Raw genomic sequence first — 19,000 nt, 5'->3', positions numbered from 1 at the left:
CCAGGCTACAAAACGCTTCCACTTGTACAGGTGGTCTTACATCTGCTGTGGAGTAGAATATCCTTTACTTGTTTTGAGCATAGTCTCTCAGCTTCAGAGAACCAGAGAGGAGCCAAGCCATCAGGTGTAGTGTTTGCAGCTGAAGGTAGAGAAGAGTGCCTCCTTTCTGGAGAAGGACGTCTCAGCAATCTGGAAGGGGGTAAGGAAATTGAAGAGACATCTAATAAAAATAGGGAAACCAAGTCTGTCTGACCCAGAAGGGGGCTATCCGAATAACTCGGGCACTGTCTGATTTGATCTTTTGGAGGACCGTCAGAATGAGAAGGATGGGGGAAAGCGAAATAGAGGTGAGCATCCCATGTGATGAGGAAGGCATTGACCAATGATCCTGGTCCTATCCCCACCCTGGAACAGTATCATCAACACTTGGTATTGCGATGTGATGCAAGCAGTTCTACCAGAGGGAAACCCTATCTCTATAACACATCATGAAGGACACACATGTGGACTTCCTACTAGTGGTCTATTGTGAAGTGTCGTCTGAGGGTATTCCGCAATTGGCCCCAGAAAGGTATGACTCTATGAGGCTGATGCTGTTGGGTATTCCATAGGTGTACAGCCTCTGCACAGAGGGATCAAGAATGAGCACCACCTTGATGGCTGATGTAAAACATCATAGTAACATTATCAGTGAGGACAAGAACCGTACAGCCACAAATGTCCAAAAGTAAGTGCTTACATACATTGCATACAGTGCGTAGTTCCAGCAAGTTGATATGGAGATGGGATTCGTGAGCAGGCCATCTGCCCTGAGCAAAGTGGTGCTGCAAGAATGCACTCCATTGAAGGAGGGAAGTGTCCGTAATAATCTGGATGGATGGCTGTGTCTGATGGCATAGGATACCCGTGAGGAGGTTTTCACAATTGGTCCACCATCGTAATGAAGCAACGACCTTTGCAGGAATCGAAACCTGCTTGCGTAAGTGGTATTTGGATGGGCATGGCCAGTACTAGGGACAACAAAAGTGCAGACGTGCGTGCTGGACCGCATATGTTGTGGCAGCTATCTGGCCCATGAGCTGGAGGCAGGTGAGTACTGGTATGGTGGGGCTGGAAACCATGACCAAAACAAGGTTCCTTATGACGTGAAAACGCTGGCGCAGAAGGTATGCCTGTGCTGTCATGGAATCCAGACAAGCTCATATGAACTCTAGAGAGTGGGTAGGACATAGGGTTGATTTCTGTTTGTTTATGATGAGGCTGAGAGATTTGAATGCCCCCTTGGTAAAATGTATCATGTCCTTTGTGACTTGTTGGGAAGGACTTCATATGAGGCAATCATCCAGGTATAGAAAAATCATAATACTCTGGTGACATAGATAGGCTGCAAGAATGGTCAGAGACTTTAAGATGACTCTGGGAGCAGAAAAAAGTCCAAAAGGAAGGACTCAGTACTGGAAATACTAAGACGCAACCGTAAAACAGAGAAAACATCTATGTGATGCTTGTATGGACACATGGAAGCAAGCATCCTGAAGGACAAGGGCTGTGAAGCAGTGTCCCTTGTCCAGTGCTGGGATGATTGATGTGAGTGTGATCATTTTGAACCACTGCTTGCAAAGAAATTTGCTTAGCTGATGAAGCTCGAGGATGAGTCTCCAACCACCTGTTCTCTTCTCTGTGAGGAAGTAATTGGAATAAAATCCCCTGCTGTGACATTGGTTGGGCATCCTCTCTCTGGCCTCCATATGAAGATGATCTCCTTCTTGTTTTAAGAGTTTTTCATGAGAGGGGTCCCTGAAGAGGGACAGGGAGGGTGGGGCGGCTGGAGGAATGGAGATGAGAGGGATGATGTATCCACATCTTATGATCTTGAGGACCCAACGGTCCACATTAGTTGATGCCCACTGGTTGCAAAAGGACCGCAAAGGATGATAGAAAATCACCACATGTTTGTAAGGCACTGGTAGAGAGGAGAAGTCAGGCAGGCACTCAACCAAATCCTTCAAACTGCCACTTGGAGGAGTGTTGAATGGACAAGTGAGTATTGGGAGCTCGTTTTCTCTGGGCCCTTGTCCTGGAATGACCCTGGTCAAAAGGTCTTTATTGCTGTCTTAGATAAGAGAAATCTCTCTGCCTCTGATAAGGAATGTAGCACCTCCTGCAGTAAGGAGGTGTATACATCCCTAATTTATGGAGGGTCATGTGAGAATCCTTACTGGAGTGGAGGACCTCATCTGTTTAAGCTGCAAAGAGCTTGTCCTTGTCAAAAGGAGAATCCTTTTGGTTTAGAGTTCCTTTAGGACTCGTGCGGCTTGTAGCCATGACATTCGGTGCATCACATTGAATATTGCCATTGCTCTTGCTGCTGTGTCTGCTACGTCCAGCACCATCTGTAATGCAGTCCAGGATGTGGTGTAACCCTCCTGCATTACTGATTTTAGGATTGGCCGTTTATAGTTTATCTGGAAGATGTTGCATTAGCTCAATCAATTTTGCATAGCTGTCAAAGTCATGATTGGCAAGTAAGGTGGTGTAGTTGGCTATTCAAAGTTCTAATGTTGAAGAAGAATACATCTTCCTACTGAAAAGGTGCAGTCATTTGGATCTGTAGTGAGCAGCATCCACCACTAGAGAAATGGACTGTGGATGTAAGAACAGAAAGTCCATGCCCTTGGAGGGTACAAAATATTTTCTTTCCGCTCGCTTGTTGGTAGGGGAGGGCTGAGGCTGGTGTTTGCCACACCTCATCAGCCACCTCCATGATTGCCTCATTGATTGGAAGCACTATCTTTGACTTGGCCAATGACTGTAAATTCTTTAGGAGTTGGTATTTTTTCTCCTGGACCTCAGAAACGTTTGTCGCTTGGCTCATAATAACTCGTTTGAAGAACTCTTGAAATTGCTTCAAGTTAGCTGCCAGTGATGAATCATCTGGTATCAATGTCTCATCGAGTGAGGAAGAAGATCTGTCAGTTGGTGAAGTGTTTGGTTGGTGGGGGGGGGGTCAACCTCATCGATGATCTCTCCCTCTTCAGTGTCTAAGTCTTCTGTTGGAAGAGGGCTGTGAGGGTGAGAGATTGGCACCAGTCTATGGGCAGGAGTTGAAGGTGCGGTCAAATGGTGTCTCGATGATGGCCAGTGATGTCAGGGAGACCAATGCAGTGAACAGTGGTGAGGATGATAAAACCAGTCTGGGAACAATGGAGGGTGATGAGGGTACTGTGGTCTGTGCCTATCATAAGGTGGATGTGACCTAGGAGGAAAAGAGAGTTGAGAAGGGAATACACTTCTGTGGTCATCGTTGAAGCCCGAAAGAGCACCAGTGACTTGCATGAATGGGAAGATCATCTTGATGATGGTGGTGATGGAGACAGATGCCTCACAGTGATGTCATGCAGTGATGTTGACTGAGGCATCGAAGTTGGCACCAGCATGCTGCACTGAACCACAACCTCATCTAATGGTGCCACTGAGCACGGTGCCAGTGGAGGTAGTGCTGGTGCGAAGGCACTGGATGTGGACTCCGTGTGTGCAGGAAGGGTCTAGCTGACTTCATCCTTGCCTTCCTTGGTGCCGAAGTTTTGGTTGGCATCTGTGGCACAGGCAATGCAGAGGGTTTGTCTGGTTCCTGGACTTCGGCTGTCTTCGGTGCCATGACCAGAGGCAGTATTGGGGTCTGCGTGTGCCACAGTTTGATGCAGCACAGGAGCACCCAGTGCCAGATGTGCCCAGTTTATATCCCATACTCACTCTGGGTATGTCTACACTACAAAGTTAATTCGAACTAACAGACGTTAGTTCGAATTAACTTTGATAGGCGCTACACTAGCGCTCCGCTAGTTCGAATTTAATTCGAACTAGCGGAGCGCTTAGTTCGAACTAGGTAAACCTCATTCTACGAGGACTAAGCCTAGTTCGAACTTACTAGTTCGAATTAAAGGGTGTGTAGCCACTTAATTCGAACTAGTGGGAGGCTAGCCCTCCCCAGCTTTCCCTGGTGGCCATTCTGGCCAACACCAGGGAAACTCTATTGCCCCCCTCCCGGCCCCGGACCCCTTAAAGGGGTACGGGCTGGCTACAATGCCCGTGCCAGACCCTGCACCTGGCACAGCTCAAGCCAGCCACCCGATGCCCCCCAGCCCTCCCCCTCTTCCCGGGACCAGGTTGGCGGTTCCCGGGAGCTTGCCCGGGACCACAAGAGGCGGGCACCTGCCTGGTCTAGTGCGGACATCGTGGACCTCGTCCACAACCTCCGCACTAGGCACAGGAAAGTGGCCGTCTAGGGCAGGAGAGCTGCCAGCGGGCCACCCAGGAGCAGGTGTGCATGAAAATCAAGGTGGTCCACTGAGACCCCCGACCCTGAGCCCTGAGCTTACAATGGCCGTACTGGGTCAGACCAAAGGTCCATCTAGCCCAGTAGCCTGTCTGCTGACAGTGGCCAACCCTAGGGACCCTGGAGGGGATGGACCGAAGACAGTGACCAAGCCATTTGTCTCGTGCCATCCCTCTCCAGCCTTCCACAAACTTTGGGCAGGGACACCACTCCTACCCCCTGGCTAATACCACTCCATGGACCCAACCTCCATGAATTGATCTCACTTCTCTTTAAACTCTGTTCTAGTTCTAGCCTTCACAGCCTCCTGCAGCAAGGAGTTCCAGAGGTTGACTCTTTGCTTTGTGAAGAAGAACTTTCTGTTACTAGTTTGAAGCCTGATACCCATTCCTTTCCTTTGGTGTCCTCTAGTCCTTCTATTATGAGAACTAATGAAGAACTTTTCTTGATGCACCCTCTCCACCCCAGTCATGCTTTTACAGACCTCTATCCTATCCCCCCTCAGTCTCCTTTTTTCTAAACTGAAAAGTCCCAGTCTCTTTAGCCTCTCTTCATATGGGACCTGTTCCAAACCTCTGATCATTTTAGTTGCCCTCCCCTCTCCCACCCTCTCTCTTCCCCTCTTCCACCTCCTTTTCCCAGTCTCCCCGAGTTTTGTTCAATAGAGATTCTATTTTTGACCACACGTTTTCTTTATTTTGTACATCAGGAAGGGGGGCTAGGGAAGGGTAAGTGGAAGGAGGTGAGGGAGGAATGGGGTACGAGCCCCCGATGGGGAGGACTGGGTTGGCTCCGCGGGCTTCTGGGGATGGAAGCTCTCCTGCAGCCCCCCAATTGCCCCTTCTCCCCAGATGGCAGCCTGCGGCAAGTGCAGCCAGTCTGATGGCCGAGTGGTGTGATGTGCCCAGTGTGGGCACTCAGGGCACTCCAAGCCAGGACTGCTTTGCAAGCGGGGCACCCCTGAGAACTGTCTGTCCGGGGTGGGGGTCGGGTCCCTTTAAGCACAGCCCTCGGCTAGCCTGAGGCAGCAGCTCCACGCTCTAAGTCCTCATCTGATGCCCTGCTGGCACTGCTTCTGGCCATCCTTAACCCCGGTTCAGGGTCCACTTAATGTGGACATGCTAGTTCGAATTAGCAAAACGCTAATTCGAACTAGTTTTTTAGTCTGGATCCATTAGTTCGAATTAGCTTAGTTCGAATTAACTAATTCGAACTAAGTTAGTTCGAATTAGCGCTGTAGTGTAGACATACCCTCTGGGAGTTAGGGAATGGGCTGGAGAGACCTTTCTCTTCACGGGCGGCGTTGATGAAGCGGAAGCTCACCCATCTCTTCTGTGAACTAGCAGACTCAGATTGACTGCTACCATCTCAGGATCCCAGAAGCTGCAGAGGCTCAAGGCACAGAGCTGCTCCTTTTTAATCCTACATTGCCAGGGGATGAGTCAGTGACCATGCTTCCTCCTTTTGTAGAAGTTTTCATTTCCCTCCCACCAGCCATAAAGCACTGTTTTCTTCACTGAGGCAGCCAGCCAAACACCCACCACCACTTCCCCACTGACAGTGTTCCCTGTAACCTGAGCACTTGGGTGGCCAGCCAGGAGAGATTAAAATGCTGCCCAGATGGTTAGCAGAGCATCCACAGCTGGCAGCATGTATTTCTACTGGTGGTGAACATCTGCACATGCCTCAGTGTCCATAATAAATTTTATTCCACACACGGATGGTAAAAATCTGCATATGGATAGAAAAGATTAGAGGGAACAGTGGTGCAGGGCATTCTCTATGAATTTTGGAATTCAGTACTGTGAAATTTGTTTGAAATATCTTATATCTGTTGGCCTTCAAGGCATACTGCAATGCCTATGTTTTCCAGAATTTTTAGACGGGGCATCTTGAGACCTGAAATTTGTGCCCCAAAAGCTAGGAATCATGCCTGTATTCATTTCTGATGTTTAATCTTATTCGTATTATTTTGCTTATTTTGTTGCTATATATAAATGACATAAAGCTCTAAATTAAAATACAACTCACTTTTTGGAATTCCACTACTGCTGCTGTATGCCGCTTTGCATCTTCAGATACACTGAGCTCACTTACTTCCCTTGTTAAAGTTCCCTTGATACCAAGAAGGTGGTTATTCCTCCTAATATACAGGGAACATTAAAGTTAGTAATATACTGACAAAGGACCTTGTCTTCAGGAAGAATTGGGGCATCTGGAATTCCTATGGACTTCAATAGGAAATGTGGGTGTTCAGAATCTCAAAGGAACTTTGTCCTAGTGTCTTAAGTGCTATTATTCTTTATAAGTCTCTGTAGACTATCCTACATATATATTAAGGTTTACAGATAGCTTAATTACATCAAACATTATTTTTGTTCTTCCAGTTGCACTGACTAAAAAGGCTTAAGCCACTCTCTCTGACTTAATTATCGGCAAGACTGGAAGCTCGTAATATTAGCGAGACAGGGAGCAGTCTATCCTTCTGATATCACTGACACAAACCCAATGGCTACATTGCAATGTAGAGTATGTGAAAGAGAGGTTTTACACAGACAGCAAGGGAGAAATATCCTTTCACAATTGGATATAATCTCGGAAGCTGTACAGCCCTTGAGGTTCATTGATCTTTAGCAGGCCAGTAACCATGGAAGCACTATTACCTTGGATGGAATTCTTAGGCCATGTCTCTATGTGCCGGTCTATCTTCCGGCGTTCAATTTAGTGAGTTTATAAAGACCCACTAAATCGAATGCTGAGGGCGCCCCTTTTGATACTGGTACTAGTTGATGGGAGCATTTCTCCCGCCAATCTCCCACTGGGAAGACAGTGCCAAAGCTCATCTTAAGATATGTTGACTCCAGCTACATTTTTTACATAGCTGGCATCTGTTGGTACCTTAAACCAACCTTTCCCCGTAGCATGTACTTTGCCATACATTTACAGTCTTTATTGTATCTGGGATTCTGGAGACAGAAATCAAAATTATTTTGAGTCCTATTACTACTGTAATTTAAAGTCACCTTCTTAAGAAATCTTTCGCACTGCTTGTCCATTCAAGTATTCGTTGAAATTTCTCTTCATTCAGTGCTTTGTGCAAAACTTGAACAAAGAATTCAAGGAAACGAGATTTCTTCCTGAATTTCATTACTATGTTAACAATAAAATAATATGCCATTATTATAAGCTTTCTTGTATTAATAGCCTAATTATTTTCTGAATTCTGCTTTATATTGCTACTTTTTATTAGATAATTTCTTAAAGCATATTTATATTATGTTGCACGAAGACAGAGGCAAGAATATTCTAATATTAAAATCAGATAGTTCAATGGCATATAGTATATAATCCATAAAACATTTCAGATGCTAGTAGCAGCAGACCCTCCCATATTTGTACTAGTGTCTGCAAGACCTATTGTAATTTACTGAATTTTGTGAATTAGAGAGCAAGTGAAGAATAAAAATGAAGGATAGAATATCACAAATGCATTTTGTTCATTTAGGTTCCAATCTTTCAGTGAAAACCATGTTAGTAAAGGGTCAACCTACATAGTACTTGATGCAGAATATAAGTCTTACTTTGCCAATTCTAGATGTGTTTTCATATTTCTAGTTTACAGTCTGTGATATGAGGCCATGCATGCCCCATCTCATCTCTGACACCAAGAAATAAAATATATATTTAGTCCCAGTTTAATCAGTGTTAAGATTATAGTGAATTGTGTATATTTTATAATTTTGTCTGCATTGATATTTTAAATTCTGTTGCTTTTAAGCATAGGAGAAGGCACAGCCTTAGGGGTTGCAGAAAGGGCATTGCTTTTTATAGAAAAATTAACAAAACATTGTAATTCTTTTTTGAAAATAGGCCCATTTTCAAGTTAATCAGACAAAAAGAAAAAACATCAAATTTCCAGTAAAGTAATAATTTGTTTCAAATATTTTATGTGAATATAAATGCATTTCCATAAGGAACATTAATAACTTTATTGCTTTCAAATGATAAAATGATAAACAATGGAAACAATGCTTTCAAGTTGTAAAATGCTTATTACAAACAATGACGAATAAAAATAACTTTTTAATTTTACCTATTACTTTATCAGTATATGATTTTAAAGAAAAAAGCACGGAAAACAAAAGCAAAGAAAGAGTAACTCACCTTGGTGCAGTAACGGTGCTTCTTCGAGATGGGTCCCCATGGGTGCTCCACTCTGGGTGCTGGTGCGTCCTCGCGCCAGTGACCGGAGACTTTTTCTAGCAGTTTCTGCCGCACTGCACAGGCGCCGCAGCGCCCTCTAGTGCTGTAGGAACCGTTGGGCGCGTGCACCGCACGGCTCCTCCGTTCCTTCTCTATCCGCTAGAGTACAAGGCTCCAAAGCAGGGGAAGGAGGGAGGGTAGTGGAGCACCCACAGAGACCCATCTCGAAGAAGCACCGTTACTGCACCAAGGTGAGTAACTCTTTCTTCTCCTTCGAGTGGTCCCCGTGGGTGCTCCACTCTGGGTGACTACAGAGCAGTTGTCAGCTCGCGGAGGTGGGTTTGGAGCCGAGTAGTAGTCACTGTGGACAAGACTGCGTGTCCCACCGCCGTGGACGAAGCTATAGAAGATGAGAGTGCATAGTGCTGTGCAAAAGTGTGGTCAGATGACCAAGTGGCAGCATTACAGATATCTTGGAGTGGGACATTCCAAAGGAAAGCTGTTGTGGAAGCCACGGCTCTGGTGGAGTGAGCCGTGATGTTGTCTGGTAAGTGTTTATTGTGTAAGGTATAACAAGTGCGGATGCAAGAAGTAATCCAGTTTGAGATTCTCTGAGACGAGATCGCTTGTCCCGTTGATTTATTGGCGTAGGAGATGAAAAGCCTAGGTGAGGCCCTCCACGGCTTTGTGCAATCGACATAAAATGCCAGAGCACGTCGAACATCTAAAGTGTGCCATGCCGCCTGAATCTGGTCAGCATGAGGCTTAGGAAAGAAGGCAGTTAAATGTATGGGTTCGTTCACATGAAAGGGTGAGAGTACTTTGGGGAGGAACTTCGGGTGGGGTCGAAGTATTACTCTGTCGTTCGTGAATACGGTATATGGTGGGTCTGCCATCAAGGCTGCCAATTCACTCACTCTCCTAATGGAGGTGATTGCGACGAGGAAAGATACTTTCATCGATAAGAGAGACCAGGAGCAGGTAGCCATCGGCTCGAATGGTGGCTTTGTCAGGCTTTTTAGAACGTGATTCAAGTCCCAGACAGGAACCGGAGGGCGGATCGGCGGGAATGTGTTCTGTAAGCCTTTAAAGAAGTGTTTGGTCAATGGATTAGCGAGGAAGGACATGCCATCCGTAGGATGATGGAACGCCGGTATAGCAGCAGCGTGGACCTTAACGCTGCTGAGTGCAAGGCCAGATTGCTTGAGGGATAACAGATAGTCCAACAAGGTAGGTAGAGAGGCCGACTGTGGAGAGGTTGCGTGTAGCCGACTATACCAGTGGGAAAATCGCTTCCACTTGTATGAGTAAGCCCTTCTGGTTGACTGCCTCCTACTGTTAATCAGTATGTCCTTCACCTGCTCCGAACAGGTAGTCTCGGCATCCTGGAGCCATGAAGGAGCCAAGTGTGAAGGTGAAGCTTGTGAAGGTCCGGGTGGAGAGTTCTGCCGTGGTTCTGGGACAGGAGATCGTGGTGGAGAGGAAAGGGGTACGGGTCCATCAGCATCATCTTGAGAAGGTAAGGGTACCATGTCTGTCTGGGCCATGCAGGAGCCACTATGACCAGTGCCTGGTCTGACCCGTGCCTGTTCAGGACTCTGTGCAGGAGCGGGAAGGGAGGAAACGCATAGAGGAGAGGGGCGTTCCATGTGATGGAAAATGCGTCCCCGAGGGAATGTCTCCTCTGGGCTCCTCTGGAGCAGTACCGATGACATTTTCTGTTGTTCTTCGTGGCGAAGAGGTCTACGTCTGGTTGGCCCCACCGAAAGAATAGTGGAGTCAGGGCGTGCCTGTCGAACTCCCACTCGTGTTGATCTTGGAATGAGCGACTGAGAACGTCCGCTGTGATGTTGAGGATGCCCGGGAGGTAAACGGCCGACGGAGTGACTTGGTGTATGAGACACCAATTCCAAAACTTGACCGCCTCCGAACAGAGAAACGGGGATCGGGCTCCCCCTTGTAGGTTTATATAGTACATGCACATAGTGTTGTCTGTCATGATAGTAATAGACTTGTGCATTATATACTGTTTGAAGTGTTTGCAAGGGTATCTGACCGCACGTAATTCGAGGAGGTTGATGTGAAAGGTTTGCTCCGTGAAAGACCATTTCCCTTGGCCTATGATGTTTCCTAAATGGGCCCCCCAACCCATAAGCGAGGCATCTGTTACAACTGTGAGTGCGGGAGGAGGACGCTGAAAAGGAACGCCCTGCAGCATGTTGTGTGGGATTTTCCACCAAAGCAAGGAACTGAGGATACGTGGTGGAATAGCAACGAGCTTGGAAAGTTGGTCTCTGGAGGGCTTGTAAACCGTTGCGAGCCACAACTGGAGTGCTTTCATGTGGAGTCTGGCCAGGAAGATGACATAGGTCGTGGAGGCCATATGCCCGAGGATCTTGAGACAGAGTCTGACCGTCACGGTTGGAGTTGATTGCACCGACGAGATCAATTCCCGAATGGTGGCAAACCTGTGGTCGGGAAGGGTAGTTCTTGCCATAGTCGTATCGATGAAAGCGCCTATAAACTCTAGCCTCTGAGTCGGGAGTAAGGTGGATTTTGTATAGTTTATGTGAAAACAGAGGCTGAGTAGAAGGGCTACTGTGTTGTCCGTCATGGTTTTGGTTTCTTGGAAAGACGCGCCTTTTATAAGGCAGTCGTCGAGGTACGGGAATATTATGGTCCCTTGTCAGCGCAGTGACGCCATTACCACTGCCAAGGTCTTTGAAATCATAATGTGAAAGTAGGCATCCTGGAGGTCAAGAGCCGGTAGCCAATCTCCTTGATCGAGAGCGGGGATGGTTGTTGCTAGAGTTACCATCTTGAAGCGGTGGTATGCCACGTGCTTGTTGAAGTGTCTGAGGTCCAAAATGGGTCGCCATCCTCCCGTCTTCTTCTGGGTTAAGAAGTAGGTTGAATAAAAACCCCGGCCGTAGAATTGAGGAGGTACCTGTTCTACTGTGCCGAGTTGGAGAAGACGTGTCACCTCCTGTTGGAGAACTGCTTCGTGAGATGGGTCCCTGAAAAGGGACAGAGTAGGAGGGCGGGTAGGAGGGATGGAGGTAAATGGGATCGAATAACCGTACTGGATTAGTTCCAAAACCCACTTGTCCGAAGTGATGAGACACCATTGGTGGAAAAAGGTCCGGAGGGGTTGATGGAACTGAACCGAGTCTGTTGGCAATAAAGGTGGATTGGCTATGCAGCTCTTGACCTGACCTTCAAACCTGCTGTTTGGTTGTTGGCGGGTGGGCTGTGGTCTTTGTCTCGGGCGGAAGTCGGTTCTGGGTTGCTGCCTGAAGGTGTCTCTCTGGTGTTGGTATGGCTGGTATCTCGTTATCTTGAATGGGGGGGTATACATTCCCAGTGTTCTAAGAGTTGTGCGAGAGTCCTTCATTGAATGGAGTACTTCATCCATCTTTGCAGCAAAAAGGTTGGCTCGATCGAAGGGCAGATCCTCAACCTTTTGCTGCAGATCTCTGGGTATGCCTGATGCTTGTAGCCAGGATGCTCTTCAAAGGACTACCGCCGAGGCTGTCACGCGAGCTGCAGTGTCTGCTACATCCATGGAGGACTGTAGGGCTGTACGAGCGATGTTATGACCCTCTTGCATGATGTTAAGCAAGATTGGTCTTTTATGCTCTGGTAAATGTTGAAGCAGATCCTGTAACTTCGAGTAGTTGGTGTAATCATAGTCTGCTAGCATGGCTGTGTAGTTCGCCACTCTCAGGAGTAACGTGGCTGAAGAATAGACTTTACGCCCCATAATATCCACCTTTTTATGGCCCTTATCCTGTGGGGTGGACCTGAGATTGGGCTGTTTGCCCTTGTGTCGAACTGAGTCTACCACCAGGGAATTCGGGGGTGGGTGTGTAAAGAGAAAGTCCATATTTTTTGGATCAATGAAATATTTGCGGTCTACCCTTTTGTTTGTTGGGGTGATGGATGCAGGAGTTTGCCAGATGTTATCAGCCGGATCCATAATAGCCTCATCCATGGGGAGAGCTAATCTGGAGGTAGTTGTGGGTTGCAGTGTGCGAAGAAGGAAATATTGTTTCACCTGCACTTCCTGGAGATCTCGTTGTTGAGCTACGGCCACCCTTTTAAAAAGGTCTTGAAATTTCCTGATGTCATCCCCAGATGGCGGAGCTTCAGGTGTGACCGCTTCGTCTGGTGATGAGGACGAGAAGTTAGGCGGCGATCTGGTTTCTCCCTCAGAGAGCGAATCATGTGCCTCCGAGGGGGTCGGGGAGTTTGGCTTGGTTACAGAAAGCGCCTCGGTGACGGCAGAAGTATCGGGAGGTGGAGGTCTAGAAATGGTGGAAGGCGCTCGATGGTGGCCCTTTTTTGACCGTTGCTCCCAGGGTTGCCATGGGTTGGCGTATGGTAATGGTGGGTAGGTGTATTGTTGGGCATACCATGGGTGTGGAGGGGGAGGGTATGCATATTGAACTACCGCAGGCTGCCAAGAGGGCGGGGGGGGGTCTGTGCTCTGGGCTAGAATGCTGGGAGGAGAATCTGCTCCTTGAATCGGTGCTGATCTCGCTGGGGGAACGAGAGACGACCGAAGAATGACGGGACCTCCTTGAATGGACGGAAGAAGCAGGAGAAGGCGGTGCCGAGGATGTGCGGCTCCGGGTCCGAGAACGGTGCCATTCGTGACTTGCGGTCGGTGCCGCATGGTGCGGAGTAGGCGGTGCAGGGGTCGGCCCCGACAATGGTGAGGGTGATGGTGCCGAGCCCCTGTCAGGTGCCGAAGTGCCCGGTGGTGGCATGTCGGTGCGGTGCTTCTTTGGCACCGAGCCCGGTGCCGTCTTGGCATGGTATTTCGGCCGATCTGTGAGGCCGCCCGTCGGTGTGGTCGGCACCGAGAGAGTCTCCGGTGCCGGAGGCATCGGTGCCGTAGAAACCGGTGACGGTTCGGAGTGTGTTCTCTTGCGCAGTGCCGATGGTTTAGGCAGCGCTGATCCTGAGGTTCCTGGCCTGGGCTCGGTGGTAGCCCGTGCGGCCAACGGCACTGAGGGCCGTACTGGGCTCGGGGTTAGACCCATTTTTGAGGTCGCGGGCCCAGAATGGGTAGAGGGAGGATTTTTCTCCATACCCTTGCTCTGATGAGCTGTTGTCGAGGTTGTAGGAGAGTCCTGCAAAGATGGACGAAGAGACTTCTCGTAGAGCAAGGTCCTCAATCTGTTTGCTCGGTCTCGATGTGCCCGAGCCGTTAATTTTGAGCAGTGGGGGCACTTTTGAGTTTGAGGCGCCTCTCCTAAACACTTAATGCATTTAGAATGCCCGTCCGAGGCGGGCATGGCATCCCGACATGACTGGCACCTCTTAAAGCCTGGGGAACCGGGCATGAGGGGTCGGGGAAAAGCGGCAAGCGCAACAAGGAAAAAAAAATTTTTATTTTTTTTTTAAACTGACAGGGAAGGGAGAGGAGGGCTAAAAAAACTTGGAGTATGAGGAAACTAAGGAATAACGAGGCTTTTTTTATCTATTTTTAACCAGGAAGATAGGAGAACCATTGGCTGCGTCTGCTGCCAAGGACGGTAGAGAAGGAACTGAGGAGCCGTGCCGCGCATGCGCCCAATGGTTCCTGCAGCACTAGAGAGCGCTGCGGCGCCTGCGCAGCGCGACAGAAACTGCTAGAAAAAGTCTCCGGTCGCTGGCGCTAGGACGCACCAGCACCCAGAATGGAGCACCCACGGGGACCACTGAAAGGAGAAATCCAGGTTTCCTACCTTCCCTAAAGGCATTCTTTGTTGTCCAACATGAAATTATAGGGTAGAGAAAAAAAGGATCTTCTTGTCCTGTAACCTCTGATCCAGTACCTAGATTGATGACAAAGTTAAATCAAATCTATATAATAACTAACAACACAAAAATGATATGATTTTTTCATGAACTGCAGCTGAAGATCAGAAAACACCCTCCTTTAGTCTGTACTGTATGGTATAAAGATTTCATATATTATCACTACTTTGAAGTTGAAAATGACCATATATTGGAATGCTTGTTCTTTTAATCTTTTCAGAAAAAGAGGGAGACGTTATCTAAAACCATAAAACAGATTAAATGTTTTGAAGGCAGTGTCTTCCAATGATGAACACAGGTCACATTCTTGAATATGGAACTTACTCCAGGATACTTCATAAAGGCAAACAAATGTAACTCTTTTATATGCAACTGTGATGGAGTGAACTTACCCTACATTGGACAGGGAAGGGCTAACTTCTCACTGTGGGCAGAGGAAGCCACACCTCCATGTCCCTTTTGGACATACTCCAGGGGTATGTCTAGACTACATGGCTCTATTGATGGAGCCATGTAGATGAGTTTACTTGACATAGGAAAATGAAGCGGTGATTTAAATAATCGCCACTTCGTTTACATCAAAATGGCCGCCACACTGAGCCAATCACTTGTTTGGCAGCACACTGGGGCAGTCTGGACACGCCGCGGTTGACAAGGGAAGCCTTTGTCGACCACTCTGGTAAACCTCATTTCACGAGGCATACGTGGAGCCATGTTGTGGAGCCATGTAGTCTAGACATACCCTAGGTATAGTGCCAGTATAAAAGGGAGAAGCCAGCTCAGTCTGAGCTGACCTCCAGAAAGGAAGGATGCTCCTTGCTGGTGTCTGCCCAGGAACAACTGGAGTCCTGGACCACAGAAGCCAAAGGCACAAGACCCAAGCAGATGCTCAGCTACCTGTGGATGCTCCAGGAAGATCTGAACTACAGGGAGTTGCACTGGCTAAGGAACTCAGAGATCCTGAAGATGCATAGACCACCACTACAAGTATTATGGCAGGTAGTAGAATGGGTGGGAAGAGTACTAGCATGTCATAAGGATGGTCAGTGTGTTTTGGATGGATCCATGCTTACACAGAAGTGGATACACTCACCATTGACAGTGGCCTGGGCTGGACCTTGGTGGAACTGGGAGGGATCCTAGGTCCCTGGGGCCCCCACACTCCAGTAGGCTGGTAGGCCATACAGCACTGCCTTGAGGAGTACTCTAGTAACACTGGCCACTAATCCGTGCTGCCCTGTAATTCTAAATTAGTTCTAGTGAAACCAGCCCCGAGGCCTTGCTGCCCTGCAAAGAAGGGCTACTTCACTCAGTTGAGTGATCAGGGGTCTATTGCCCTGTGGATCAGGACACTAGGCTCTGTAGATCAGGGCAACTCTATTGACTTTAATCCCTAGGGGTACATCTAGATTACATTAATCTGGAGAAAGATATGCAAATTCAAAGCTAATTTGCATATCTTCTTCCAATCACATTACTGGAAGAGGTTTTTTTAGAAAATGAAAGCAATTTAGATTTTTTTTCCCCAAAAGAACCCCCCCCTTTTTTGAAAGAACCCTCATTTTTAATGAAGAAGGGTTCTTTCTAAAAAGGGGGGTTCTTTCGAAAAAAAACATCTAAACTGCTTTCACTTTAGAAAAAAACCCTTCCAATAATACAATCGGAAGAAGATATGCAAATTAACTCTGAATTTGCATATCTTCTTTTGACAGACTAATGTAGTCTAGATGTACTCTAGGTGTCACTGTCCAGAGACAAAGGGCAACGCAAATGAGAGGGTGAACTCGCCCTACACTAGATGTGTTTGCCCACCTTATCACAATAACATTTTAGACAAAAGCAACCCCAAATGAGCAACACCAGTCCTCAGGCAAGACCTGATCAGGGTTGAGATGATAGGCTGAGGAGTTTGTGGATTGAAGAAACAGAAGCTAAGGGTTTAGGTTTCCAGTCTGTGTTGGTTAGAGCAGAAAGTCCACAGAAAGCCAGAGAAGCAGCTGTGAAAGAGACCCTGAAGTGAAGCAGTAAGGCTGAGTTTCTTGCAGATGCACACCCGGGGTATGTCTACACTACAAAGTTAGTTCGAACTAACGGACGTTAGTTTGAACTAACTTTAATAGGCGCTTAGTTCGAACTAGGTAAACCTCATTTTACAAGAATTAAGCCTAGTTCGAACTAGCTAGTTCGAATTAAGGGCTGTGTAGACCCTTAATTCGAACTAGTGGGAGGCTAAGGCTTCCCAGGTTTCCCTGGTGGCCACTCTGGCCAACACCAGGGAAACTCTATGCCCCCCTCCCGGCCCCAGACCCCTTAAAGGGGCACGGGCTGGCTACGGTGCCCGTGCCAGGTACAAGCCTGCCAACACCCAGCTAGCAAACCCTGAACCTGGCAAGGATCGAGCCACCCACCTGATGCCCCCCAGCCCTCCCCCTCTTCCCGAGACCAGGCTGGCGGCTCCCAGGAGCTTGCCCGGGACCGCAAGAGGCAGGCACCCGCCTGGGCTAGTGCGGACATCGTGGACCTTGTCCACAACCTCCGCACTAGGCACAGGAAAGTGGCCGTCTAGGGCAGGAGAGCTGCCAGCCTGGCCACCCAGGAGCAGGTGTGCATGAAAATCAAGGTGGTCCACTGAGACCCCCGACCCTGAGCCCTGAGCTTACAATGGCCGTACTGGGTCAGACCAAAGGTCCATCTAGCCCAGTAGCCTGTCTGCTGACAGCGGCCAACCCTAGGGACTCTGGAGGAGATGGACCGGAGACAGTGACCAAGGCATTTGTCTCGTGCCATCCCTCTCCAGCCTTCCACAAACTTTGGGCAGGGACACCACTCCTACCCCCTGGCTAATACCACTCCATGGACCCAACCTCCATGACTTGATCTCACTTCCCTTTAAACTCTGTTCTAGTTGTAGCCTTCACAGCCTCCTGCAGCAAGGAGTTCTACAGGTTGACTCTTTGCTTTGTGAAGAAGAACTTTCTGTTATTAGTTTGAAGCCTGATACCCATTCCTTTCCTTTGGTGTCCTCTAGTCCTTCTATTATGGGAACTAATGAAGAACTTTTCTGTATGCACCCTCTCCACCCAACTCCTGCTTTTAGAGACCTCTATCCTGTCCCCTCTCCGTCTCCTCTTTTCTAAGCTGAAAAGTCCCAGTCTCTTTAGCCTCTCTTCATATGGGACCTGTTCCCTACCCCAGATCATTTTAGTTGCCCTCCCCTCTCCCAGCCTCTCTCTTCCCCTCTCCCACCTCCTTTTCCCAGTCTCCCCCAGTTTTGTTCAATAAAGACAGATTCCATTTTTGAACACAATTGTCCTTTATTTTGTACATCAAGAAAAGGGGCTAGAGAAGGGTAAGTGGAAGGAGGTGAGGGAGGAATGGGGCACGAGCCCCCGATGGGGAGGACTGGGCTGACTCTGTGGGGTTCTGGGGGTGGAAGCTCTCCTGCAACCCCCCAATTGTTCCCTCTCCCCAGATGGCAGCCTGCGGCAAGTGCAGCCAGGCTGATGGCCGAGTGCTGTGATGTGCCCAGTGTGGGCACTCCGGGCACTCCAAGCCTGGACTGGTTTTCAAGCGGGGCACCCCTGAGAACTGTATGTCCGGGGTGGGGGTCGGGACCCTTTAAGCACAGCCCTCGGCTAGCCTGAGACAGCATCTCCATGCTCTAAGTCCTCCTCTGATGCCCTGCCGGCACTGCTTCCGGCCATCCTTAAGCCCTGTTCAGGGTCCACTTAATGTGGACATGCTAGTTCAAATTAGCAAAACGCTAATTCGAACTAGTTTTTAGTTCTAGAAGCGTTAGTTTGAATTAGCTTAGTTCGAATTAACTAATTCGAACTAAGTTAGTTCGAATTAGCGCTGTAGTGTAGACATACCCCAGGGGATTTTTGAGAAAGGAAACTGCCAGTTGCAGTTTGTTCCCACTGTGTCCAGAAAAGCAGCATTATACAATCAAACAGTATATCTGGTGTGAGTCATCAATTTTTCTTCCTAACAGATTAGAGGCTAACATCTCAGGCCAAATGAGCAACAATACTTATCTGATGTACTTGCATAGACACCACTGTAATACATCTGAGTACTTCACAATCTTCAACATTCAGTTTGCACAATACTTATGTGAGGCAGAGCAGTGTTGTTATTCCCACTTTACAAATGATGAACTGAGGCACACAATGACTAAGTGACTTGACCAAGGTCATTTTTCCATACACAAAACATAACTAGGTATCTATTTAGCAAGACTGCGTGCCAATTTTCAGACATATCTTGTTAATATGTATAGACTACTTTCTGTCTTACTGAGGTATGGATATTTGACAGTAGTCTATATGAATATATTATGTACTAAAACCCAGAAAGGATATAGAAGGCAACCCATTTGCTACAAATGAAAAGGACAAACATTAAATAAAACAGACAGGAATGTGGGGAAAGAAAAACTGGCATAATAAGATACCATAATTTCTATGACATGTATATCTTTCATACATGATTAGATATTGTATATTTTCTAGCTGTTCCTATTAGTTCACGTTAATTTCTCACTTAGCACCATGATAGCTAGCTCTATAAGCCAGCTGAGGAGGAAGCAACATCTATTTTTATCATCTGGAAAAGATCCTTTCAGACATTAGAAAAGAAGATGTGATGATG

The 19,000-nt window shown here is 47.7% G+C and overlaps 1 protein-coding gene across 6 annotated transcripts in view; it reads right to left on the bottom strand.

The window, feature by feature from the left end:
• CFAP54 (cilia and flagella associated protein 54) overlaps positions 1–19,000 on the bottom strand; it is a 243,621-nt gene that overhangs the window by 129,042 nt on the left and 95,579 nt on the right. For all 6 annotated transcript variants that reach the window (XR_012905249.2, XM_075933789.2, XM_075933754.2 and 3 more), the window contains 3 exons: positions 14,275–14,364; positions 7,360–7,486; positions 6,368–6,479 (listed from right to left, as the gene is read on the bottom strand). Coding sequence is in view for 5 of the 6 variants with exons in the window: in XM_075933789.2 (XP_075789904.2) it covers positions 6,368–6,479; positions 7,360–7,486; positions 14,275–14,364 (329 nt within the window). In the remaining variant the exon portion in view is untranslated. The remainder of the gene's footprint in view (positions 1–6,367; positions 6,480–7,359; positions 7,487–14,274; positions 14,365–19,000) is intronic.

The sequence above is a fragment of the Pelodiscus sinensis genome, chromosome 1 (assembly GCF_052426305.1).
Source record: "Pelodiscus sinensis isolate ZL-2025 chromosome 1, ASM5242630v1, whole genome shotgun sequence".
Taxonomy (NCBI): Eukaryota; Metazoa; Chordata; order Testudines; family Trionychidae; genus Pelodiscus; species Pelodiscus sinensis.
The sequence above is the reverse complement of the archived record's forward strand: the minus strand, read 5'-3'. Positions and strand labels throughout refer to the sequence as shown.